Below are 26,088 nucleotides of genomic sequence, written 5' to 3'. Positions count from 1 at the left end.
CCAGCCTACTCACATGTATTGCTTGGTCTGCACAGTGTTTTTTAAAAATGCAGTTATCTCGGGGCAAGGAGGTGGAGATTTCCATTACTGGGAGAGTGGATAATCAGAATGTGGTGAAGGTATATCCTGATAAATATGTAATAGAAGGAAAATGTACAAGAAAGCAAATGGATGCATCTTAAATGCATAGTGCTGTGTAGAAAAAAAAGGAGATGTATAACGCAATACCATTTACATGAAGTAAAATGCACACAAAACTGTAAATATGCAGATAATCAGAAAGCTGCTCATTAGCATGGTTGCATGTGAGGCAGAGGAGAATGAGATTGGGGAAAAGGATAAAAGGGAGTAAAAATTGTCATTTTTAAATTAAGAGACTTAACATTAAGCACCTCTTTTTTTGAGAGATGAGAATAATTGCTAACACAGTTTACATTCTCAAATAGCGATAACTGGATCCATGCCCTAGTTCAACTTAGTCTGGCTGCTGCCTGCCGTGTTTCTTCTACTTAGCTCCCATAGAACCCTCTTAGAGTTCTGTGACACTGGGACTAATATACTAATTTTGGCCTTCCAGAATGCTTAAATGAGCCTGCAATGCCTGCCATCTGGAGCTAACAAACGTCAGAGTTATGATTAAGAAGAAGAATGGGGATGTATTCAGGATGGCATGAAAAAAGTGTCAGTAAATCTCTTGAACTCTCAGGTTCCATGTTTGTGTCTGCCTTATCAATGTGCCTTATCATTGTGGCCTGTGTTTAGACTTTGCAAGACGTAATCATCCTCATCTATAACTTTCCAAATTTTAACAGTTTTCAGCAGGGGCAGATGGAAAGGCAGACTGGTGACCTATGTAGGGTCCTTTGAAAAGGTAGGACACATATCTTTTTGTGAAAGTTATTGTTAGTCTTGCAGATAGAAAAGGCTAAGCTTCCATCAGCTAAATAATTCCTTTAACTGGAACCACAGTGTTAAAGTGTCTGACTGACTCCCAGAGGCATTAATCCAATGGATAATTTTTATTGAATTTGGTTAAACAAGGGTTAAATATCTGCTATGGGAACTATGTCATGTGCTAAGTGCTGTGCTATGGAGGGTAAGATGAAAATGTAACTCCTAGACCTAGAATCCCTGTCCTTCAGTCACTTCTAGCGGCTGGGGAGACAAGTAATATAAATACTCAAAGCGCTTAAACAGTAACACAGGTGCTCCAGATTATCTGATTGCTAACTAGTTATGTCATGTAGACAAAGCTCAGAAGAAGAGGTGTGAGCTAGAAAGACTAAAGGCTTTGCGGGAGAGCCGGGAGAGCCGGGTGTGGACCTAAACAATGGACCCTTAACTAGGAAAAATCAAATGTATAGAAAGGAAATGATTCCAGAAGTAAGATCTGAGATATAAGAAGTGATAAAGAAAATGGTAAAATGTAGGTAAATCTAAATAAACATCGACTATACAAACTAAAGGAACAATGTTAAATTTGAGGGGCTTAAAACATATCAAAGTAAAATTAAAGTATATTACAGTAATGATATTGGAGCAGTGATAGGATTAAAAAACAACAAATTTTGAAAAATGTTTGGGTATTTTTATGGATTATTTATTTATTTATTTAATTTTTTTGTTTTGTTTTGTTTTTTTTTTGTTTGTTTGTTTTTTGCTGTTGTGGCCTCTCCCATTGCGGAGCACAGGCTCCAGACACGCAGGCTCAGTGGCCCTGGCTCACGGGCCTAGCCGCTCCGCGGCATATGGGATCTTCCCAGACCGGGGCACGAACCCACGTCCCTTGCATCGGCAGGCGGACTCTCAACCACTGCGCCACCAGGGAAGCCCCTGGATTATTTATTTTTATTGAAATAAAATTAACTTACAATACTATATTAGTTTCAGGTGTACAACACAGTGATCTGATACTTTTATACATTACAAAATGATCACCAGGATAATTCTAGTTATCATCTGTCACCACACAAAGTTTTTGCAGTATTATTATTATTATTGTTATTTTCAGTGTTCCCCTGACAACTCTAATGCATAGCCAGGCTTTTTTTTTTTTAATATTTATTTACTTATTTGGTTGCGGCCGGGTCTTAGTTGTGGCACGTGTGCTCCTTAGTGGTGGCTGGTGGGCTTCTTATTTGTGGCTCACAGGCTCCTTAGTTGCCACTCACTGGCTGCTTAGTTGTGGCACGTGGGCTCTTTAGTTGCGGCTTGCCAGCTCCTTGGTTGTGGCGTTTATGTGGGATCTAGTTCCCTGACCAGGGGTCAAACCCGGGCCCCCTGCATTTGGAGCATGGCATCTTAACCACTGCGCCACCAGGGAAGTCCCTACAGTATTATTGACTATATTCCCTATGCTGTACATTACACCCCCATGACTTATTTATTTTACAACTAAAGTTTGTACCTCTTAGTTTTCCTCATCAATTACACTCATCATCTTACCCCACTCCCCTCTGAGAACCACCAGTTAGTTCTCTATATCTATGAGTCTGTTTCTGTATGTTTATTCTTTTGTTTTACTTTTTTAGATTCCACATACAAGTGAAATGCAGTATTTGTCTTTCTCTGTCTGACTTATTTCACTTAGCATAATACCCTTTAGGTCCATGTTGTCAAAAATAGCAAGATTTCATTCTTTTTTATCATTGAGGAATATTGTGTGTGTGTGTGTGTATGTGTGTTTACAGCACTTTCTCATTATCCATTCATCTATCCATGGACATTTAGATTGCTTCCGTATCTTGGCTATTGTAAATAATGCTGTAGTGAACAGAGGGGTGCATAAATCTTTTTGAATTAGTGGGGTTTTTTTCCCCAGAAAAATACCCAGAAGTGGAATTGGTGGATCTCATGATAGTTCTGTTTTTAATTTTTTGAGGAATCTCCATACTGTTTTCCATAGTAGCTGCACTAATTTTACATTCCCACCAACAGTGCACAGGGTTCCCTTTCCTCCACATCCTCGCCAACATTTGTTATTTGTTGTCATCTTGATAATAGCCATTCTGAGAGGTGTGATGTGGTATCTCATTGTGGGTTTGATTTGTGTTTCTCTGGTGATTAGTGATGTTGAGCATCTTTTCATATGCCTGTTGGCCATCTGTAGGTCTTCCTTGGAAAAATGTCTCTTCAGGTCCTCAGACCATTTTTTTTAATCAGGTGGGTTTTTTGTTTGATGTCGAGTTGTATGAGTTCTTTCTATATTTTGGATATTAAACCCCTTATCAGATGTATTATTTGCAAATAGCTTCTCCCATTCAGTAGGCTGCCTTTTTGTTTGGTTCCTTGTTTCCTTCATTGTGCAAAAGCTTTTTAGTTTGTTGTAGTCCCATTGGTTTATTTTTGCTTTTGTATCCCTTGCCTGAGGAGACATATCCAAAAAAAAATGTTTCTAAGACTGATGTCAAAGAATGTACTGCTTATGTATTCCAATAGGAGTTTTATGGTTTTAATTCTTACATGTAAATTTTAATTCTATTTTGAGTTAATTTTTGTATATGGTGTGAGTAAGTAGTCCAGTTTGATTCTTTTAATGTGTGGCTGTCCAGTTTTCTCCACACCACTTATTGAAGAGTCTGTCTTTTCCCCATTGTGTATGCTTGCCTGATTTGTCATAGAGTAATTGACCATATAAGTGTGGGTTTATTTCTGGGCTCTTTGTTCTGTTCCATTGATCTATGTGCCAGTACCATACTGTTTTGATTATTGTAGGATTGTAGTATAGTTTGAAATTAGTGAGCATGGTACCTCCAGTTTTGTTTTTCTTTCTCAAGATTGTTTTGGCTATTCAGAGCCTTATGTGTTTCCATACAAATTTTAGAATTATTTGTTCTAGTTCTGTGGAAAATGCCATTGGTATTTTGATAGGGACTGCATTGAATCTGCAGGCTAGGTAATATGTTTATTTTAACAATATTAATTCTTCCAATCCATGAGCACAGTGTATCTTTCCATTTGTTTGTGTTGTCTTCAGTTTCTCTCGTCAGAGTCTTAACAGTTTTCTGAGTAAAAGTGTTTTACCTCCTTGGTTAGATTTATTTCTAGGTATTCTATTCTTTTTTATGCAGTTGTAAATGGATTTGTTTTCTTTTTCTGTTAGTTCTTTGTTAGTGTATAGAATTGCAACAGATTTCTGTATATTTTGTATCTTATGGCTTTACTGAATTCATTTATTAGTTCTGTTTTATTGTGGCACCTTTAGGATTTTATATATATAGTATCATATCATCTGCAAACAGTAGCAGTTTTACTTTTTTCCTTTCCAACTTGGATTCCTTTTATTTCTTTTTCTTGTCTGATCGCTATGGCTAGGACTTCCAATATTATGGTGAATAAAATTGGAGTGAGTGGTCTTCCTTCTCTTGTTTCTAGTCTTCAACAAAATGCTTTAAGCTTTTTACTGTTGAGTGTGAAGTTAGCTGTGGGCTTGTCATGTATGGCCTTTATTAAGTTGAGAGGAAAGTTCCCTCTCTGCCCACTTTGTTGAGAGCTTTTATCATACATGGATGCTGAATTTCACCAAAAGCTTTTTTTGCACCTATTGAGATGATCATATGATTTTTATTCTTCAGTTTGTTAATCACATTGATTGATTTGTGGGTTTTGAACCATCCTTGCACCCCTGGGATAAATCCTACTTGATCATATTGTATTATGCTTTTAACATAGTGTTGTATCCTGTTTGCTAATATTTTTTGAGGGTTTTTGAATCTATGTTCATCAGTGATATTGGCCTACAATTTTCTTTTCTTGTGGTGCCTTTGTCTGGTTTTGGTATCAAGGTGATGCTGGCCTCATGGAATGAGTTCAGAAGCATTTCTCCTCCTTCAATTTTTTGGAATACTTTAGAAGGTTAGGTGTTAACTCTTCTCTAAATGTTTAATAGAATTCACCTGTGAAGCCCTCTGGTCCTAGACTTTTGTTTCTTGGGGTTATTTGATTACTGATTCAATTTCATTACTAATAATCAGTCTATTCATATTTTCTATATCCTCCTGATTCAGTCTTAGGAGATGGTGTGTTTTTAGGAATTTATCCATTTATTCTAGGTCGTTCATTTTGCTGACGTGTAATTGTTCATACTAATCTCTTATGATTCTTTGTATTCCTATGGTGTCACTTGTAACTTCTTTTTCATTTTTGATTTTATTTATTTGGATCCTCTCTCATTTTTTAGTTGATGAATCTGGCTAAAGTTTTATAATTTTGTTTATCTTTTCAAAGAAACACCTCTTAGTTTCATTGATCTTTTCTGTTTTTTTTTAGTCTCTATTTCATTTATTCCCTCTCTGATCTTTATTATTTCTTTCCTTCTACTCACTTTGGATTCTGCTTATTCTTCTTTTTCTACTTCCTTTAGGTGTAAGGTTAGATTGAGATTTTTTATTTCCTGAGGTAGGCTTATATTGCTGTACACTTTCCTCTTAGAACTGCTTTTGCTGTGTCCCATAGCATTTTGTATCATTGTGTTTCCATTTTCATTTGTCTCCAGGTATTTTTTATTTCCTCTTTGATTTCTGCAGTGACCGATTGGTTGTTTTGTACTATATTGTTTAGCCTCCACACATTTGTGTTTCTTACAGTGTTTTTTCTTTTTTTTTATTGAAGTACAGTTGATTTACAATGTTGTGTTAATTTCTATACAGCAAAGTGGTTCAGTTATACGTATATATACATATACACACACACACATTCTTTTTATATTCTTTTCCATTATGGTTTATCACAGGATGTTGAATATTGTTCCCTGTGCTATACAGTAGAAACTTGTTGTTTATCCGTTCTATATATCGTAGTTTACATCTGCTAACCCCAAACTCAGAATCCATCCCTCCCCGACCCCGCCCCTGGCAACCACAAGTCTGTTCGCTGTCTGTGAGTCTGTTTCTGTTTTGTAGATAGGTTCATTTGTGTCGTGTTTTAGATTCCACATATAAGTCATATCATATGATATTTGTCTTTCTCCTTCTGACTTAACTAGTAAGGTAATCTCAAGGTCTACAGTTTGTTTTTTTTTTCCTTGTAGTTGATTTCTAGTCTCATGGTGTTGTGATTAGAGAAGATGCTTCGTATGATTTCAGTCTTCTTAAATTTACTGAGACTTGTTTTGTGGCCTAGCATGTGATCTGTCCTGGAGAATGTTCCATGTGCACTTGAAAAGAATGTATTCTGCTGCTTTTGGATGGAATGTTCTATATATTTCTATTAAGTTCAGCTGGTCTAATGTCATTTAAGGCCAGTGTTTCCTTTTTGATTTTCTGTCTGGATGATCTGTCCATTGATGTAACTGGAGTGTTAAAGTCCCCTTCTATTATTGTATTACCATCAGTTTCTCCTTTTGTTTGTTAATATTTGCCTTATGTACTTAGGTGCTTCTATGTTGGCTGTATATATATTTACAATTATTACATCTTTTTGGATTGATCCCTTTATCATTATGTAATGCCCTTTTTTGTCTCTTTTTACAGGCTTTGCTTTAAAGTCTACTTGGTGTGATATAAATATTGGTACCCTAGCTTTCTTTTCATTTTCATTTGCATGGAATACCCTTTCTCATCCTCTCACTTTCAGTCTGTCTGTTTTAGGTCTGAAGTGAGTCCCTTGTAAGCAGCATGTAGATGGATCTTGTTTTTTTATTCATTCAGCCCCTCCATGTCTTTTGATTGGAGCATTTAGTCCACTTACATTTAAAGTAATAATTATTGGGGAATTCTCTGGCAGTCCAGTGGCTGGGACTCTGTGTTTTCACTGTCAAGGGCGTGGCTTTGTTCCCTGGTCAGGGAACTGAGATCCTACAAGCTGCATGGTGTGGCCAAAAAAAAGAAAACAATGCCACAGAGTCATGAGCTGTGTCCTCCACTGCCCATCACTTCCTGGGGTAACTCAGAGAGCTCTAGTAGGGTTGGGCACTAGACACTGGGAGAAGGAAACTTTGGTCTATAGGGTGTTTAAGATGCGTGATTGGGAAGCAGCCAACCCTTTTCTTTTGGCAAATCAAGGGCTGGAGCGTTAGGTTTTCTGAATGCTGTAGCAGAACTTTAGCCTCCTTCCTTATTTTCTTAGCAATTATCAGTTAGGATAGTACCAACCCCCCTCTCATGCTCCCTGTCATCAGAGTTCTGGGGCCAAGCTTTGTGGTTCCAGCTACAAAGTGTGGCACCTTACTAGAACTGACTGATGATCTTATGGTTTCCATGGAGGCCAAGTTGCAGGGAATCAGTCTTAAACAATTAACACTTAGTTTTCATAAGAGAGTGTGACAAATTAGATTTATTCCAAAAATGGAAGGTTGATTCTACGTTTGAAAATCTGTTGATTTCCCAGATGAATGGATTACCGGAACCATTGTGCTGACTGTCCCTGCCTCTTGGCACAGGACTAGATCAGACTGCCCTCATAGCAGTGACCACAATTGAAATGAAACCATGTTTTGTGTGTTTAGGGTCTGTGGCCCCGAATAGAATGTTTTCTCCATCAAGGCAGGAATTTTATCCATACTGTTAATTGTTATAATCTCTGTATTCAGCAGTGTACCTGGTACACGGTATATGTGGTCACTAATAATTTGTTAGATGAACGGATAAATGGGTGGGTGGTTGAAGTAAATGACTTGGACCCCCCACCATAGATCCAATACTCTGTCTTTATAGAAGGACATTTATTCTTTTCTCTTGTAATGATTCCTTCTAAGCATTAATTCTACTAAGATTGGTGACCTCTAGGGATAGTTCAAGCCGAATATGGGAGAGAGACTTTACAGAAACAATCTGGGTTATTATTTATGTGTCCTGTTCGCAGATGGAAATACTCAGCCCTGTGTTCTGCAGGGAGTGTGGAGGCGTCCCTGACCCTCGGTCAGAGCTGAAGCCTGCACTCCCTCTGGTTCTCAGGAATGCCTGGCTGCTGTGTGTCAGTCTTTCTTCCCATCCTCATTCCTTTTCTTTCCTCTCCCTGCTGTCTTTTGTTAGAGAACTTCCCTCGGTGTGTGCTGGAAATCTCAGACAAGGAGGTGTTGGAATGGTATACTGCCAAAGACTTCATTGTTGGGAAGCCACTCACTATACTTGGGAGAACTTTCTTCATTTATGATTGTGATCCATTTACTCGGCAGTATTACAAAGAAAAATTTGGAATCTCCGATTTACCACGCATTGATGTGAGCAAGAAGGAACCACCTCCTGTGAAACAGGTAACAGGACACTGGTTCTGAGGTTAGAGAGAGAGTTCATCTTCTGATGCGTTAATAGAAATTTAAGGAAAAGGATAAAAAAGGTTCTTATGTGAATACCCAATTAAAAAAATGGACAAAGCATGTGAAATAGAGCAGTTCACAAAAGAAGAACTACAAATGGCTAATGAACATACGGAAAGACCCTCAATTGATAATCAAACAAAGAGAAATGAAAATAATGAGGTTTAGGATCTGTTTGCTCTAAAAAGACTCACAATATCCAGTGTTTGCCCTGGTGTGATGCAGTAGGCATTTCGTGTACTGTTAATAGGCGAACAATGAGAAAAACTTTTCTGAAGGGCAGTTTGTCTCATTTAAACTTTTTCAAAATAAAATATCATGTATCTCTTGACCCAGAAAATCTGGTTTGGGGATTATAAATAGATATATGTGAGGATGTGTAGTGTAGCATTACTTATAATAAAGTGTAAGGACATTGGCAGAATAAATTATAGTATATCCATCCATATAATTAGAGGACTATAAGACTTGTTAAAAAAAGAGGGAGTCTATGCATATTAACATGAGAAAATGTCCATAACATTTTTAAGGGATTGTGAATACATGACATGGCACTATTTTTGTAGATTACTGTATACAACATCTGCGTATATTACTGAGGAAAAGACCTGGAGGAATGTTTCCCCAGACTATTAACAGTGGTTAGTTCACCGTGGGAAGGGGAGGGAGGGAGGGAAGTGGGAGATGACCAGGGAGCTTTCTTTCTGTACTGTGTGGTTGTAATTTTCCTTTTTTTTTGGCCATGCCACATGGCTTATGGGATCTTAGTTCCCTGACCAGGGCTTGAACCCATGTCCCCTGCAGTGGAAGCGTGGAGTCCTAACAACTGGACCACCAGGGAGTTCCCTCAATTTCAGTTTTTATACCAAGCCTTGTGTTACTTCAATAATTTAAAAACTTTTTGATTAAAAAAAAGACATCTTTTAAAATTCCAGACCCCTAAGGCATTTCATTTTTTCTTGCCTATTTATCAAACCCTTTTACTTAAAAAGTGATTGGGAGGGCTTCCCTGGTGGCGCAGTGGTTGAGAGTCCGCCTGCCGATGCAGGGGACATGGGTTCGTGCCCCGGTCCAGGAAGATCCCACATGCCGTGGAGCAGCTGCGCCCGTGAGCCATGGCCGCTGAGCCTGTGCGTCTGGAGCCTGTGCTCCGCAACGGGAGAGGCCACAACAGTGAGAGGCCCGCGTACCACAAAAAAAAAAAAAAAAAAAAGTGATTGGGAGCAAAACAAAAACTGATTCACTGAAGATGTTGGAAGACGGTGTTCTTTAATTGCAACATCGCTCTCCTTAAAATCACGCAGAACCCCAAAATTCAGTTCTGTGCACCTCAGAGTCCACTCTCAGAGTAAGTTCATGGTGTCTTTAATGCACCAAAATAGTAATTTAATAAACTTGAACCTTCAGAGTGGCTCAGCCACATATTTTAGAGTTTGAAATGACAATTGCATGTTTTCAAAATTACACATTACACAGCAGATTCAACAAGCATCTAAAGTATTAAGGCCACAGTGTCGTAGACCAAAACACTGGTGCTTGTTGTACCTATTTGGGGCAGGAACAACTCAAACAACCTCTTTGTTGCCCATGTATAAAATAGTGTGTTAGCACCTGTGGCCCATCTTTATTTTGCCAGCGTGTGTATAAAATAATGTCCGTGGGCTTTTTTCTTTTTGAAAGACACTACTGGAATGATGGAATGATTGAATTCCTCCAGCCTGGGCCCCTGCCTTCCCCGCATCTGCTGCCCATGCTGCTTGCACTTAGCCTCCAATTCTACTGAATTACAGGTGGTTCTGCATCCTGTTTTATTCCCCTGGACTTCCGCTAATGCTCTTTCTCCTGCTTGAACCACTTCTCCATCATTTCTCTACATGGCTTTTTCTTAACTCTCACAACTCAGTATAGGCTTTCTCTCTCCAAGAAGGCTTCTCTGAAGTCCCAGGCAGGGCTCGCACCCCATCGTCTGTGTTCCTGGGATACTCTGTGCCTCCCTCCACTAGCACTTGTCATATTAAAACATCTGTTTATGAATTTTTCTATGAGACTAAGTTCCTTGACAGCAGGACCACTGTTCATCTTTGTGCTCCTAGCACCTAACACAGTGCCTGGCAAATAGGAGGTATGTGGTGTGTTTCCTGGATAGACTGAAGAAGACTGCCTAGGCAGCATGTATTTGTTCCCCTCAAAGGCAAGTGATATCTTAGGCAAGGCTTTTAGAAGCAACATCTCATAAAAACAGTTACAAAGAAGGATTTGGATTTTGGTGCTAGGCGTTCCTGGGGCAATAAAACTTCCAGAAGGGAGTGTGGGTGATGATAGTGCCTCTTGCTGTCAGTTTTTCCTCTGATAGAACTCCTTACCCATGAATGTGCTCATGGATTAAGAATTATAATAAAACCGACGTCCCTATGCCCCAGTTTTGGGGGCAGCATTTGATGCAGTCTACAGGAAAAATACCATGTGAACAGATCTAGATTTTAATCAGCCAAACTACTCCACCACTTGAGTTTATAGATGAGTATTGTGTGAAGTTGCAGTCCAGGCATCACAATGAAAAGTACAAGGGTAATCCTGTTAAATGTCAGACATTCTCATAAGGAGGAGTCTCACCTAACCAGGAAGTAGGATGGGGAGGGCTTGTAGCACACTGGTGCACTTTTCCTAGTGGACGGCTTTGATCTGTGTTTTGAGCTGATAAAAGCTTTGAGTCCTAGAAGAGCCCTGCTCTCCATCCTCGTTACTATCACCTTTCTACCCCCCAAACTTGTCTTCTAAAGAAAGGGAGGGAAGACTTGGATAGAGAGCAGAGAGAACTGGAGAACCACTATAGATTTTGGTTTGTTTTGCCCTGTCTCAGTTACTCTGTATAATACAATGATTTCTCCATCCTTACATATGGCACATTAATTATAGTGTTTGGTCAGTTTATTTTCTCTATAGTAAATAATTCTGCTACAAATAAATCCTCTCTGCTTGTCCATGAAAGTCTTTGTTGGAAATGAGTAGGAAAGCTCCACTTACCAAGCAGCAAATACCTTTTAGCTCTCCTCAATCATTACCTCTCAGTCATCTGAACTCTACACAATGTAGTTGGAACACAGGGATGAGAGCCGTAGCAGGTTCTAGAGGGACCAAGCCAGAGTCAAGCTGATGGGCAGGGACAGAAGTGGATATGCAGTGCATATATTAATTTGAGAATCTCGATACCCAGGTCAGGCTGATCTGCCAGATCAGGAGTAAGTCCACATGGATCCAGAAGCCAGATGTGCTGGATCCATCTGGAGACATGCTAGTAGGAAGGAGGAAGAAGCCAGGACCAGGAGAGCTCATCTGCCGTGGAGCTGGCCTCTGAAGGCAGCATCTGAAGGATGAGGGACTGTAAGACTGTGTGTGTGCGTGCATCATTAAGAAAGCCTGGGCAGAAGCTCTGGAAGGTGGGTCATACGAATAGGAGTGTCTAGGCGTGATAATGTCCAGTCAGAGGAATAGTTCTAGTTTAGAACAGGACCCAGGCGGTAGCTTGGAGCATGAAGAGCATGGTGCCAGGACCACAGGCACAGGGGCTGATATTTAGAGAAGGTCTTTATTCCAAGCAGAGGAAGTGAGATGCAACTTGGGAAAACTAGGTAGAAGCCTGTTAAAACAAAAGGAATTTGAGAGGAAGGTGCTCAGGAACTTACCTCCCTATTTTAAAACTCCTTAACCTCCCCCCACACCTCCCAACCAGGCTGCTCTCACTGTGTATTGATATTAGACTCCACCACTGTGCATTTCCGCCCACCTCCAGAGTAAGCCAGAGCTTAGCATGCAGTGTCTCACCCCAAGTCCTTCTGTCCATTGGCAACCGTGTATATTCACTGAGTAGTGGTTTTGTATTTGGAGCAAATTAAGTCATCGTCCATCTACTGGATCCATTAGTCATATTCCAGCCATGAAGATCACATTAACTACAGCCCAGGAAGTGGGTGAAGGATCAGTGTTCTAAGCACCCCACCTTGGACGAACATAGCAGAGTCCCTGGTTTCTGAGGGAGTCCCCTGTTGCAGATGGAGCAGGGCTCATATAGACTAACTTGTTAAAGTCCCTGAATACAGTATATTAAAAGATTTGGGGAGGGTATCTACAAGTAAAAGCATGGTACAAGCTAGTTTGCTGAGAAAGCATAGCAGAAAGGAGTCAGAGAAAAAGAACTCAGCTGCAGTCCGCCTAGCATTGATGAGAGGGAGGAAAATAACCTCTGAACTAAAGTTTTTTTTTTTTAGATACATGATTTTTTATTATTATTTTTAAAAATTTATTTATTTTTATTTTTGGCTGCGTTGGGTCTTCGTTTCTGTGCGAGGGCTTTCTCTAGTTGCAGCGAGTGGGGGCCACTCTTCATCGCGGTGCGTGGGCCTCTCACTATCGCGGCCTCTCTTGTTGCGGAGCACAGGCTCCAGACGCGCAGGCTCAGTAGCTGTGGCTCACGGGCCTAGTTGCTCCGCGGCATGTGGGATCTTCCCAGACCAGGGCTCGAACCCATGTCCCCTGCATTGGCAGGTAGATTCTCAACCACTGCGCCACCAGGGAAGCCCTCTACTTAAGTTTTTAGACAAACAGATCTTAGCATCCTATAGCGGTGCTTTCAGCCCTTCATGGAACCTAAATGAAAAACATAGGTTCATCCTAAATTTTCACACTCACCAAATAACCTTTGCATCTGGAATTTAGTTCCATGAGTTTGCTCCTTCACTAGGAAAGGGGAATCCTGTGTGGACAGGGGGGTGTGAGTTCTCAGTGAAGTATGGCTATCATTCTCTGAGGCAAAAATGAAGAAATAAAAATAGGGACTTCCCTGGTGGCGCAGTGGTTAAGAATCCGCCTGCCAATGCAGGGGACACATGTTCGAGCTCTGGTCCGGGAAGATCCCACATGCCTCAGAGCAACTAAGCTCGTGCGCCACAACTACTGAGCCCAAGCCACAACTACTGAAGCCCACATGCCCAGAGCCCGTGCTCCGCAATAAAGAGAAGCCACTGCAATGAGAAGCCTGTGCACCGCAACGAAGAGTAGCCCCCGCTCACTGCAACTAGAGAAAGCCCGCGCGCAGCAACGAAGACCCAACGCAGCCAAAAATCAATAAATAAAATTAAAATTTTTTTAAAAAGAAATTAAAATATTAGAAATACGGAGGTAACTCGGAAGTAAGTAGCATGAACCAAGTCCTGACACCCCCACCTTACCCCTACCTCAGACACACACACGTGCCCACTTTGGGTGAATTGAGAAAACAGTTTCCAGATCTGCCAGGCTGAGACCCACACCCCAGACAAAGAAGTCACAGACAGACCCATGGGCTTCACCGTGCTGGAGGGCCACAGGGGCCAGGATTGGGGCTGGGAGCAGGGTCAGGCTCTGCTTTGGCAGTAAGGGGTCAGTGGACATCAGTGATAGATTAAATCCAGCCCTGAGGGTTACTTTGTAGCATCATCAGTCACTTTTATGAGCAGTGATCATGGTGTAAAATCTATAAAGAGGAATGGAGTATGTGATATGTTATTTTTTTCTGATTACATTTGTATATGTAGAAATTGCTTTTAAATAAATGTTTTCTAGATTTTAAAAAGAAACTTACAGTTACCTTTAATTTTTAGAACACAGAGCATCTGCTTTATTTCTTGCTTTCTGTGTTTCTTCAGGAATTACCTCCCTATAACGGTTATGGATTAGTTGAAGACTCTGCTCAGAATTGCTTTGCGCTCATTCCAAAACCTCCAAAAAAAGATGTTATTAAAATGCTGATGAATGAGAACAAGGTGCTTCGTTATTTGGCTGCACTGGTGAGGACAATTTTTGTTTTTTAATTTATTTAATTTACTTTATTTTTGGCTGCACTGGGTCTTCGCCGCTGCACGGGGGCCCTCTCTAGTTGTGACCAGGGGCCACTCTTCGTTGTGGTGCACAGGCCTCTGCTGTGGAGCACAGATTCTAGGTGCATGGGCTTCAGCAGTTGTGGCACACGGGCTCAGTAGTTGTGGCTCGCCAGCTCCGGAGCGCAGGCTCAGTACCTGCGGCGCATGGGTCCAGCCGCTCCGCAGCATGCGGAATCCTCCCGGAACAGGGCCCGAACCCGCGTCCCCCTCACCGGCAGGCAGACTCCCAACCACTGCACCACCAGGGAAGCCCCAAGGACAATTTTTGTATCCTAAGATTCTGTTCTGTCTCAGTACTGTGCATAGTTGTCCGTTTTGTCTGTAAGCTCTAGAGTAACAGCTGTCAGAGTTATGTGTTTATTTAAACAACCATTGGTTCCAACCTTCAGGCAGGTTGGATAGTATTAAGTATGGTGCCCCTGAACCAAGACCTAGCTCAAGTCCTATCTGCCCTCACAGTCTTTCTTAAATCATTAATCTCTCTATCCCTCAAATTTTGACAGGCATTTTGGCCTTTTTTATTAAGCAATTATGAAAGCTTGACTTACATTCAAATTATCTATTTTTGTGCCTTTCCAGTGAACTGTGATTTTCTTGAGGGTAGGGACCATGTCTTACTAATTTTTATCATTGGTGATATCTAGCTTAATGTATTTTATATTCATTAAATGTAACAAATGGAATCATACTAATTTAATAGATGTGAACTTTGAGAGGTCATATGGCTAGTGGCTAAGAGGTTTGGAAACAGACATAAATTCAAATCCTGAGTGTTCCACTCACTGGCTGAATTACCTGAAGCAAGTTACTGATAAGAATTCAAAGGATAATGTCTTTAAAAATAGAAAAAAAAGCAGAAATAGAAATATAACCATTTTATTTAGAAATATAGACATAAATAGAAATTGAAATAAGTTACTCTGGGAATAGAAATGTATTTGAAAAAATAAAAATTAAATGAGAACATAGTTGACTAATGTATTTTTTAAATATTGAAAAAGCTTTGAAACAAGGGAGTTCTAGCAAATTCTAGGTCAACTAGAACACTCCATACGTTAAGAATTCTGATTAATGAAGGTTTTGCATTGTTGCTAAGTTCTTTGAGTTACTGTTAAAGTTCAAGAGGTTTGTTGAATTATGACATAGTAACTATGAACTCCTTGAGAGCAGGGGTCATGTCTCTTTAGACTTTGTAGGCACTCAATAACTGTTGGATGAATGGGTAAATGAATTTATTTACACATACACTATCTGTGAGTCAGGCAATATAATATACTCATTTTATGTTTCAAAACATAAGAATCAGAGACTAATTGGTGTGTCCCAGGTCTTAACTGCTTAGACAGAGGCAGGACTAGCGCTCAACCTAATGAAAAATATAATTCGAAAAGGTACATGCACCCCAATGTTCATAGCAGCACTATTTACAACAGGCAAGACATGGAAGCAACCTAAATGTCCATTGACAGATAAATGGATAAAGAAGTTGTGGCATATATATGTATATATGTATGTATATACACACACACACAGGCACACATACGTACATACAATGGACTACTACTCAGCCATAAAAAAGAATGAAATAATGCCATTTGCAGCAACATGATGGACCTGGAGATTATCATACAGTAGAATTTCAATGAACAAATGGAGAAGAGAAGAGTGCAATAGAAAATTACCATTAAGCACACACCTCAGCAGTCCTTGTTGCTGACAAGGTCCATCAACGGATGCTAAAATTAGTGGGAAAACCTTTGAGGAGAAACAAGATTTTCATGGTTTCAAAGTATCTCCCTCAAGATATTTACTAACTGCAAAGGGAAAGATGGTAACTTTACAGGGGAGAAACCCACCAGGCATCTTCTTAACCAAGTGATCAAGTTCAACATAACCAATAAAAAGATGTTTTGTTATCATGAACTCCTTGGTATGCACAGAGGTGGACGTGGTTTTTTTTTTTTTTTCCCCCTGTGGTATTTTTGCCAAAGATGCAAAAGTGAGATGCATGAGGGACAGTCAACAAAATAATTGACCAGTACTCATGTCAGGGTCATGAAAGACAAGAGCAGACTGAGGAACTGTCACAAATTGGATGAGATTGAAGAGAAATAACAACTAATGCAGTATAGGATCCTGAAACAGAGAAAGAACATAAGTGGAAAACAGGTGAAATTTGAATAAGGACAGTAGTTTATTTAAAGCATTATACCATCATTTTCTGGGTTTGATAACTGTGCTATGATTATGTAAGATATTACTGTTAGGTGAGGCTTGGTGATGGGCTTACGAGAATTCTCAACTATGCAACTTTTCTGTAAGTCTGATAAACTTATTTCAAAATAAAATGGCAAAAACAATTTTTAAAAAATTTTTAAATACTCCTTCCTGCCAGGGTGAGCTATTGCTCCCAACCCCCTTGTACACCCGTGCCTGTAGTCCTGCTCAGAACTTTATTTTATTCTAAGTGTGATGGGAATCCTCTGGAGGTTTGAGAGGAGAGGAATGATGTGATTTTATTTTTATTTGTTAAAAAAAAATTTTTTTTATTATAAGGGTGTTCAACAAAAAAAGTTTGGAGACTGTCAGTTAGGGAATGGTATGAGGAAATTATTTTACTAAGAGGAAATCCAATGACTTTCTCAACTAAATGAGAAATTATGACACAAATAATTCCATGGTCTGAATGAGAAGGTGTGTGCTGAAATTGTGATGTGAGAGGATTTTAGTCAAGAATAAGCATGTCTGTATTTAGGCTTGTTCAGTCTGGAATTTGTTTCTCGGTGATTTGATTTAGGAAAAGTCTTAACAACGTAGTTTCTCAGAATCACTTCAACTCTATGACATATTACTCCTTCCTCCCTTCTTAAATTTTCTTTTTTAAATTATGTATAAAAATGGATTTGTTTAAAGGCATAAGCTTTGCATAATCACTTTAGTGTCCTCGAAGTTGAACATAATGTCAGCCACGAGGTTTCAGACTGGCAGCCTGTGGACAGAATGTAGCCTATATGTTTTCTTTGGCCTGCCTGGTGCTTTTAAAGTGTTGAAGTCAACATTTTAAAGTCAGGGTTTTTATATAGTAATCCAGATTTCTGTTTTCTCATGAAAAATTGGATCTAGCAACATTGGGCCTATATTCATTCCCACATGGCAGCAGCCTTCCTTAGATGAGGTATGTCCTTTCCCGGCCCCCGGAGCCCCACCCCATACTGTTCATTTATATTATACTTCATATGTTAGGCTTATATTGTACCCTAGTCCCCGTAGATATTTCAGTTTGAGGCTTCTGCGTAAATCACGTACCTTCGTAATATCCTCTTTTCTTCACCTTTCCAGGAATCCCCCATCCCAGAAGACAAAGACCGCCGATTTGTCTTCTCTTATTTTCTAGCCACTGACATGATCAGTATCTTTGAGCCTCCTGTTCGCAATTCTGGTATCATTGGGGGCAAGTATCTTGGCAGAACTAAAGTTGTCAAACCAGGCTCCTCGGTGGAAAACCCCATCTATTATAGCCCCAGTGACTTCTTCATTGGTGCTGTGATTGAGGGTAAGTCTCAACACAGTTTAGGCTCTCTTTCTGGCCAAGTGAATGGGTTCTTCTTATTGGGAATTTAATTCAGTTAACCCTTGTAGGAAGCAGTTAGTCTGCAGTCCAGCTGTACATGTGGTATAGTGTATAAATCTCCTTTATCAATTAAACTGTAAATTGTTTGCATTTGTTGGCTGTAGATGGAAACTCTGAGCTCCCTAAACACCGAGCGAACTAGTGCATATTAGTTTAGAGAGCAACTGAAAGTTCATTAGTCTAGGTCACAAATACATATCTGTGAATTTTTACTCTCAGTTGCCTGATGAGAACATAACCAGGCAAAGTGTATTTCTACCCTTTCCCCAGTGTTTGGCCACCGGTTCGTCATCCTTGATACAGACGACTGTGTTCTGAAATACATGGAGAGCAATGCTGCCCAGTATTCACCAGAAGCACTCCTGTCAATTCAGAGCCGTGTTCGAAAGCAAGAAGCCCCTGCACCAGAATTGGACAAGTATGTTTGACCACCTAAGGTCCATTTTGGCTTTGGCACAATGAGATATTCAGGAAGCAGTTCTTAAAATGAATGGATGATCACATTTCAGATTTTCAGATTTCCCTCACCAATGGAAGGTCTTAGACAACCTAGGTTACCTGGGTCCAATATAATAACTAGTAACTTAGAACTTTTTCAACTTCATATATTTAGCAAATAATTATTGAGTGCCTTATATGTATCAGACACTATCACTAGGCCCTTAGGCTTTTATCAGTAAACAAAATAGACCAGAAGTTGCTGCCCTCATGGAGTTGACCCTCTAAGCAGCGGGAGATAGCTAATAAACAGCACCAGTAAGTTAGTTATGCAGTGTGTTGGGTGATGAGTGCTGTGGGAAAGTGGAGCAAAACAAGGGTGATAAGGGTTCTGGAAGGTGAGGGTGGGTTGCAGTTGGTTGGGGGAGGTGGTCACACCTTGAGAAGGTGGCGCTGAGCAGACACGTGAAGGTAAAGGAGTCAGCTGCGTGGACGTGTGGCGGGAGAGCTTTCCAGGAAGAGGGAGCAGTGAGTGCTAAGACCCTACGTATTAGCACACCTGGAGCACACAGGTAACACTGGCAAGAAGTAGGCCGGTGAGTGGCGGCAGTGGAGGAGTGAGGAAGAGAAGCAGAAGCTGGAGGTAGGAAGTTAGCAAGGGCCCAGGTTGTGTAGGACCTGCTAGGTCTCTGGAAAGGTGGTGGCTTTCCTCTGAGTGAAAGCGAGAGCCACCATGGGGCTTCCGAGTAGAGGAGGGGCACCATTTGACATGTGTTTTAAAAGAAGGGGCTGTTGTGTTAAGAATAGATTCAGAGGGAGATTAGTTAGGAGAATGTGGCAGTGATCTAGGCAAGAGATGACGGTGCATGGACCAGGGTAGTATCCGTGAAGGTGGGGAGAAGTGGTCTGATTTGGGGTATATTTTAAGGTAGAGCTAATAAGGATTCAGACAGATGATATAGGGGAGATAAGAGAGTAGGTTAGGATGACTAAGGTTTTTGGCCTGAGCAGCTGGAAAGGAGTTGCCACCAACTGAGATGGGGAAGAAGTCTACTGTGGGTAGGGGAGGGTTTTTTCTGGCAGGGCGGAGGCAGGAGGGATTTCAGTTTGGGATATATTAGGGTTTTTTTTTTTTCGTTTTGTTTTTTAATTTTTATTTAATTTAATTTATTTTTTGGCTGCGTTGGGTTTTCATTGCTGCACACAGGCTTTCTCTAGTCGCGGCGAGAGGATGCTACTCTTCGTTGCAGTGTGCAGGCTTCTCGTTGCAGTGGTTTCTTTTGTTGCAGAGCATGGACTGTAGGTGCGCGGGCTTCAGTAGTTGTGGCTCGCAGGCTCAGTAGTTGTGGCTCGCAGGCTCTAGAGCACAAGCTCAGTAGTTGTGGCGCACGAGCTTATTTGCTCCATGGGTCTGGAGATCTTCCCCGACCAGGGCTCCAAACCCATGTCCCCTGCATTGGCAGGCGGATTCTTAACCACTGCGCCACCAGGGAAGTCCAATGTACTAGGTTTAAGATACCTATTAGATACTCAAGTAGAGAGATCAAACGGGCTGTTGGATATATAAATCTGGAGCTCAGGTGAGAGGTCTGGGGCTGTGGGAGTTGTGGGCATATAGATGATATTTTCAGCCATGAGACTGGGTGAAATCTCTCAGGTAGTCATTATAGACAAAGAAGAGAGAATAGCTCCAAGGATTGCGCTCTGGGGTTCTCCAGCACTGAGTTGGGAAGAGAAACTGAGCAGGACGACTAGTGAGGCAGGAAGAAAACCAAGTGGGTGTGGTGTCCTGAATCCAGGCTGTCCCCTTTTGCACAGTAGGGACTGTAAACGTGACCATGAGAACAATCTCAGCACCAATGGGAAAATTTACTGCTGTTCTGCAACTTTAAAAAATTTTTGTCAAAACATGAAAAGCTCTGATGGTTATAAATGTATAGGGAAATGAAAAATAGTAAAATTGAGTTTTATTAGTGCACTGTAATTTAAGACATTGGCAACATTGAGAATTAAAAGTGTTTTATTTCTTTATAAAAAGCATATTAAGAGTAGTTGGAACAGTGCTTGCCTTCTTGTCATGTAACTTATGATACAGAGTGAACGTCTTTTCTGTGCCTCGGCAAATTGTCATATTCCTTTCCAAGTTTGGATTGACTTCCAACATTTTATTATTTTTGCTTTCAATGTTGCGAAATACATCCTAGAGTTCCTTTAATGAGTGAAATATCTCAGAGTTCTTTTAATGTGAAGTTTTTTGTTTGCTGGCATCTGGGATATCTTCATCCTTTTTTTTCTTTTTTTGGCTACATTGGGTCTTCGTTGCGGTGTGCGGGCTTCTCATTGCAGTGGCTTCTCTTGCTGCAAAGCATGGGCTCTAGGTGCATGGGCAGTAGTTGTGGCTCGAGGGCTCTAGAGTGGTTGTGGCTGGAGGGCTCTAGAGTGCAAGCTCAGTAGTTGTGGTGCACGGGCTTAGTTGCTCCAAGGCATGTGTCTTCATCCTTTTCATTACGACCACTTCCCTCATTTATGTCAATAAGCCAGCCTTTGCTAGGGTCCTCTGCCTGCACATCGAGAGTCTCTTAAACCACAGCAGTGTCAGCATTCCCACGGTCAGCTATTTCTTCTCTAACTCCGTTGTGTTTGACTTGAATTCTGCTTCTAGCTCTACCTCTTTTGGTTTCTTTGCCACGCTCTCATCTTTGTTGACCAGTTCTCTCTTCAGTTATCCATTTTTGTAAAATGTCACTTGAGTTTATCCTTTAGAGAAAAGGAGGCAACATAAGCTACACACTTTGCTGTCTGTGTGTGACTTGAAAAACAGATGCCCAGTGATCAGTCACTGACAGACTTTCAAAGAAGTGATATGATTGTCGCTGATTGTGATTCACATCTATTATTTGTGTAATGATTCGTGGACTGAAAATCTGACAATTTGCACTTGAGGCAGTTACTAACTGAAATTTGAACTGTGTTGTTGAGGGACTGGGTTATTTAACCAGATGGTGGTAAGTGAAATTCATGCATATCTGAGCCTTGCAAAAACAAGAATTGCCTGCAAATCAAGGAAGACAGTGATTCATTGTGTCACATGGGGATTTAGCAATGTGTAGGGGACACTGGGGACCTCAGTGCAGACTTCCACTGGAATAGGAGGGGCGGGAGTGGGCTTAAGAGAATGGGAGGAGAGGAATTCGAGCTTGGAAGTATAGCCCCCTCTTGAGGAAGTTGGTGCAAAGGGGAACAGAAAAATGGGGGAGTAGCTGGCCGGCGAAGTGGGGTCAAGAGAAGGTATTGGTGTCTTAGAATAAGATAAAGAGAAATTCAAGTTCTGGGTTAAGAAATCCATGGCTATCCTTGTGTTGATCCTCACTTTACCCCTCTTCTCTTGTGATGGGTCAGAGAGGTGAATGAGAGAAGATGCTTGAAGGTGATATGAATACAAAGGTCATGCTCTAAGGAAATACAAATGCTGTATTTGAGTAATCATTGCTAAGAATAATGAAAAGGGATCCTGAGTACTTGTCAGGCCTGAGAACTTTTTATATCAAGTGTTAGTTACAGGATGATGAAATTTGCAGTTAGCCATCTTCCTTCTCTGAGCTGGAAGATTAAAACAGTGCACAAGTGGTTGGAGTATTGACTTCATCTGAAGTTCTTTTCAGGCTTGTGTCTTCATTGCTGTACACTGAACTCAGACTTACAGATAACAGATTGCTCATAAGCCCACTCCTCTGCACAAACCCTCCCCGTGTGAAGAGCATGGACACCCGTGTGTTCGCATATCTTGTCCTTGTTTGGTTGACTTGCCCGTCTGTGCTCTTCAGCTTCAGGAGGACCCTCCTCCCCTGCTCGACGATCCTTTTCATCCTCTCTTTTTCACTTCCAGCAATTTTTCCCATATAGGCATTTCCAAATATTCTCACTTTCTTTTCCATTTTCTTGAAGCCCCAAGCGCCTCCATATTCACTTTGCAGATGGTCTCAGACAGACCCAGTGATCCAGTGTGAGCTGCTTCTGTTTTCCTACTCTTCACCTTAGAGTGTTTCTTTACTTATCTCTTTACCTTCTTGTCACAGCTAAGTAGCTCCCATTTCTCCAAATTTAATTCTTTTGTGTCTGTCACCGCCTCCTCTCTGACTGCTCTCGTATCCAGACACTCTTCAGAAGTTGTTTACTTGAGGTTACTGATTGTTTTCCAATCTAATGGTCTCTTGTCATTTATTCATTAATTCAGTGATACTGGCGCCTGCACCATATGCCAGACTTTAATAAACATCTAGGCAGCCAGGTGAGGGAATAGGAGCTCACTGTCTAGGGCAGAGGTTGGCAGACTTTTTTGCTACAAGTAGTAAATAATTCAGGTTTGTAGGCCATACCAGAATCTCTGTTGTAACTACTCAGCTGTGCACCCGTGGGGTGAAAGCAGCCATAGACAATGTGTAAATGAGTAGGTGTAGCTGTATTTTGATTAAACTTTATTTAGAAAAACAGGCTGCCGGCTGGCTTTGGCCTCTGGGCCAACCCCCTGGTCTAGTGTTGAGCCTTTCTGATCTACATATAATGTAAATTACTCTTTACCACCCCCTTTTTGAAACCCTTTCTTTTGAGTTCTAGAAAGTCAGAGTCTCTGATACTCCTCCTACTTCCCTGGAAGCTTGTTCTTTTTCCTATTTCTGTCTGCTAGGTTGGTGTTTCTCAAGGTTCTGGTTTTGGTCCTCCTGTTCTCTTTCTCTAAACTCTGGACGATCTCATCACATCGTAGAGTATCTGAATAAGTCGCTCTCCATCCTGACGTTCTCCTGATTCTGCTCCCAGACTCCTGTCTGCCTGCTCGATGGGTCTCCATGCATCTGAGCCACCAGCACCTCTCACTTCGTACAGCTAAAAATGAGACCACTGTTGTCTTCACCTTCCTGGCACACCTGCTGTTCCTTCATCCTTCTTCCTTCTTTCTGTTCATCTGTCTCATCAAGTGGCGATGACAGTGAGTTGTGATAATGTGTGTAAAGCACCAGCCTGGTGTCTGGCACACAGGAGGCAAGCAGTGAATGTCAGCTCCCCTCTTTCTCTTGGTCACCTCAAGGCTCCATTTACCTTGATTTGAAACCTCCTCTTCTATTCTGCACCATATTCAATATGCTGCTAAGTTCTTTTATTTTATTCTACAATATCTCTTGCCTCTGACTTCTTTTCATTCTCACCACCATTTCCTAATTTAAAGCACTCAGTCAGTTTGGAATTGCATTTATCTGAACTTAACAACAGCAGCAGTAACAACAGAAACAAATTTATGTTAGCTTAACCCAGTGGAGTTTTATGTTTTCTTATGGAACACAATGTCTGGAGGTCAGTGGTCCAGAGCTTTCCCAGCCCAACAGAGACCTGACTTCTCTCTCTCCTCAGATATTCTGAGCAAGTAGCTTTTGTCCTCATGCTTTTCTCTCTGTGGTTACAAGTGAATGTTCCATTTCCAGCACTGCATCTATATTCCAGGCAGGAAGAGGGGAAGGACAAAGGGGTAAGAGACTGAAAAGCCAATCTTGCCATGTCTTTCCTCTTTTTAAAGGGCTTATCCAGAAGCACCACCTAGCAACTTCTCCTTACATCTCATTGTCTGGGCTGTATCACTCGGCCGCTCCTGATTGTTGCTCCAGACAAAGTGAGGGCTCTGTTAGGAAAAAGGAGAGGGTGAATATTGGGCAGGTACCCACCAGTGTTTGCTGAGGCACCCACAGCACCTCCTGACTCATCTGCCCACCTCCACGCTCTTCCTTAATCCATTGCACACAGTGACCAGACCAGTCATCCCGGAACTTGGCTCCAAATTCATCATACTACTTCTCCTCTGCCAATTTTATTGAGGTATAATTGACAAAACCGTATATATTTAAAGCGTACAATGTGATGATTTGATATACATATACATTGTGACGTGATTATCACAGTCAAGTCAGTTAACACATCCACCATCTCACATAGTTACCATTTATTCTTGTGGGTGAGTGGCGGGAATGCTTAAAATCTACTCTCTTAGCAAATTTCAGGTATACAGTACTATATGGTCACAATGCTGTGCCTTAGGTTCCCAGAACTTATTCACCTTGTAACTGAGTGTACCCTTTGACCAACATCTCCTTTTTCCCCCTACTCTCCAGCCCCTGGCAACCACCCTTCCACTCTCTGTTTTTATGAGTTCAGCATTTTTTAATATGTCTAAAATCACTAGTCATAATGTCCTTCAGGTTCATTTATGTTGTTGCAAGTGGCAGGACTTCTTTTTTAAATCCGTCCATCTCTCAAGGGACAGTTTGGTTGTTTCCATATCTTGGCTATTGTGAATCATGCTACAAAGAACATGAGAGTGCAGATGTCTCTTTGGGATACTAATTTTGTTTCCTTCATATATATATATATATATATATATATATATATATATATATATATATATATATATATATATATACATACACACACACACCCAGAAGTGGGATTGTTGGAGCATATGGTAGCTCTATTTTTAATTGTTTGAGGAACCTCTTTACTGTTTTCCATAGTGGCTGCACCAATTCCCACCACTGTTGGGAATTGCTATCCTAAGAGGTGTGACTGTGGTTTTGATTTCCATTTCCCTGATGGTTAGCGATGCTGAGCATCTTTTCTTGTACCTATTGTCCATTTGTATGTCCTCTTCGGAAAAATGTCCCGTTAGTTCTGCCCATTTTTTAATCGAATTGTTTGGGTTTTTTGCTGTTGATACATGTGAATTCCTTATATATTTCAGATCTTAAGGCCTTATCAGATATATGGTTTGTGCTATGGTTTGAATGTTTGTGTCCTCCCAGAATTCATTTTGATGTCCTGATGTGATGCTATTAAGAGGTGGAGCCTTTGGGAGGTAATTAATGGCTTTATAAAGAAGGCCTCAGAAGCTGACTAGCCCCCTTCCACCTTTCAAGGGCACAATGAGAAAGCACTGGCCATGAATCAGGAAGAGAGCCCTCACTAGCCACCACATGGAATCTGTGGCGCCATGATCTTGGACTTCTAGCCTCCAGAACTGTGATAAATACATTTCTGTTGTTTATAAGCGACCCAGTCTCTAGTTTTTTGTTATAGCAGCCCGAATGGACGAAGACAGTTTGCAAATATTTTCTCCCACTCTGTTGATTATTTTGTTTTGTCGATTATTTCCTTTTCCATGCAGAAGCTTTTTAGTTTGATGTAGTCCTACTTGTTTATTTCTGTTTTTTGTTGCCTGTGCTTTTGGTGTCATATCCAAAAAATCCTTGCCAAGAATAGTGTCAAGGACCTTTTTTCCTATGTTTTCTTCTAGGAGTTTTACAGTTTCGGGTCTTACCTTTAGGTCTTCAATGCATTTTGAGTTAATTTTTTTGAATTGTATAAAATAGGGATGCAGTTTCTTTTTTTTTTTTAAATAGATCTTTATTGGAGTATAATTGCTTCACAATACGGTGTTAGTTTCTGTTGTACAACAAAGTTAATCAGCCATATGCATACATATGTCCCCATATCCCCTCCCTCTTGAGCCTCTATCCCACCCCTCTAGGTCGTCACAAAGCACCAAGCTGATCTCCCTGTGCTATGCTGCTGCTTCCCACTAGCTAACTGTTACATGTTGATGTTACTCTCACTTTGCCCCAGCTTCCCCCTCTGTCCCTGCCCCCCGCCATGTCCTCAAGTCCATTCTCTATGTCTGCGTCTTTATTCCTGCCCTGCCACTAGGTTCATCAGTACCACTTTTTTTTAGATTGCATATGTATGCGTTAGTATACAGTATTTGTTTTTCTCTTTCTGACTTACTTCACTCTGTATGACAGACTCTAGGTCCA

The 26,088-nt window shown here is 40.9% G+C and overlaps 1 protein-coding gene across 3 annotated transcripts in view; it reads left to right on the top strand.

Moving 5' to 3' along the window:
* The window catches only part of EFHC1 (EF-hand domain containing 1), a 65,257-nt gene that overhangs the window by 27,866 nt on the left and 11,303 nt on the right, over positions 1–26,088 (top strand). For all 3 annotated transcript variants that reach the window (XM_060021679.1, XM_060021677.1, XM_060021678.1), the window contains 4 exons: positions 7,971–8,191; positions 13,936–14,076; positions 17,509–17,722; positions 18,071–18,218. In XM_060021679.1, the coding sequence (XP_059877662.1) occupies positions 7,971–8,191; positions 13,936–14,076; positions 17,509–17,722; positions 18,071–18,218 (724 nt within the window). The remainder of the gene's footprint in view (positions 1–7,970; positions 8,192–13,935; positions 14,077–17,508; positions 17,723–18,070; positions 18,219–26,088) is intronic.

Source organism: Delphinus delphis, chromosome 10 (assembly GCF_949987515.2).
Source record: "Delphinus delphis chromosome 10, mDelDel1.2, whole genome shotgun sequence".
In the NCBI taxonomy this organism is placed as follows: domain Eukaryota; kingdom Metazoa; phylum Chordata; class Mammalia; order Artiodactyla; family Delphinidae; genus Delphinus; species Delphinus delphis.
This window is presented reverse-complemented; position numbering and strand designations above follow the sequence as displayed.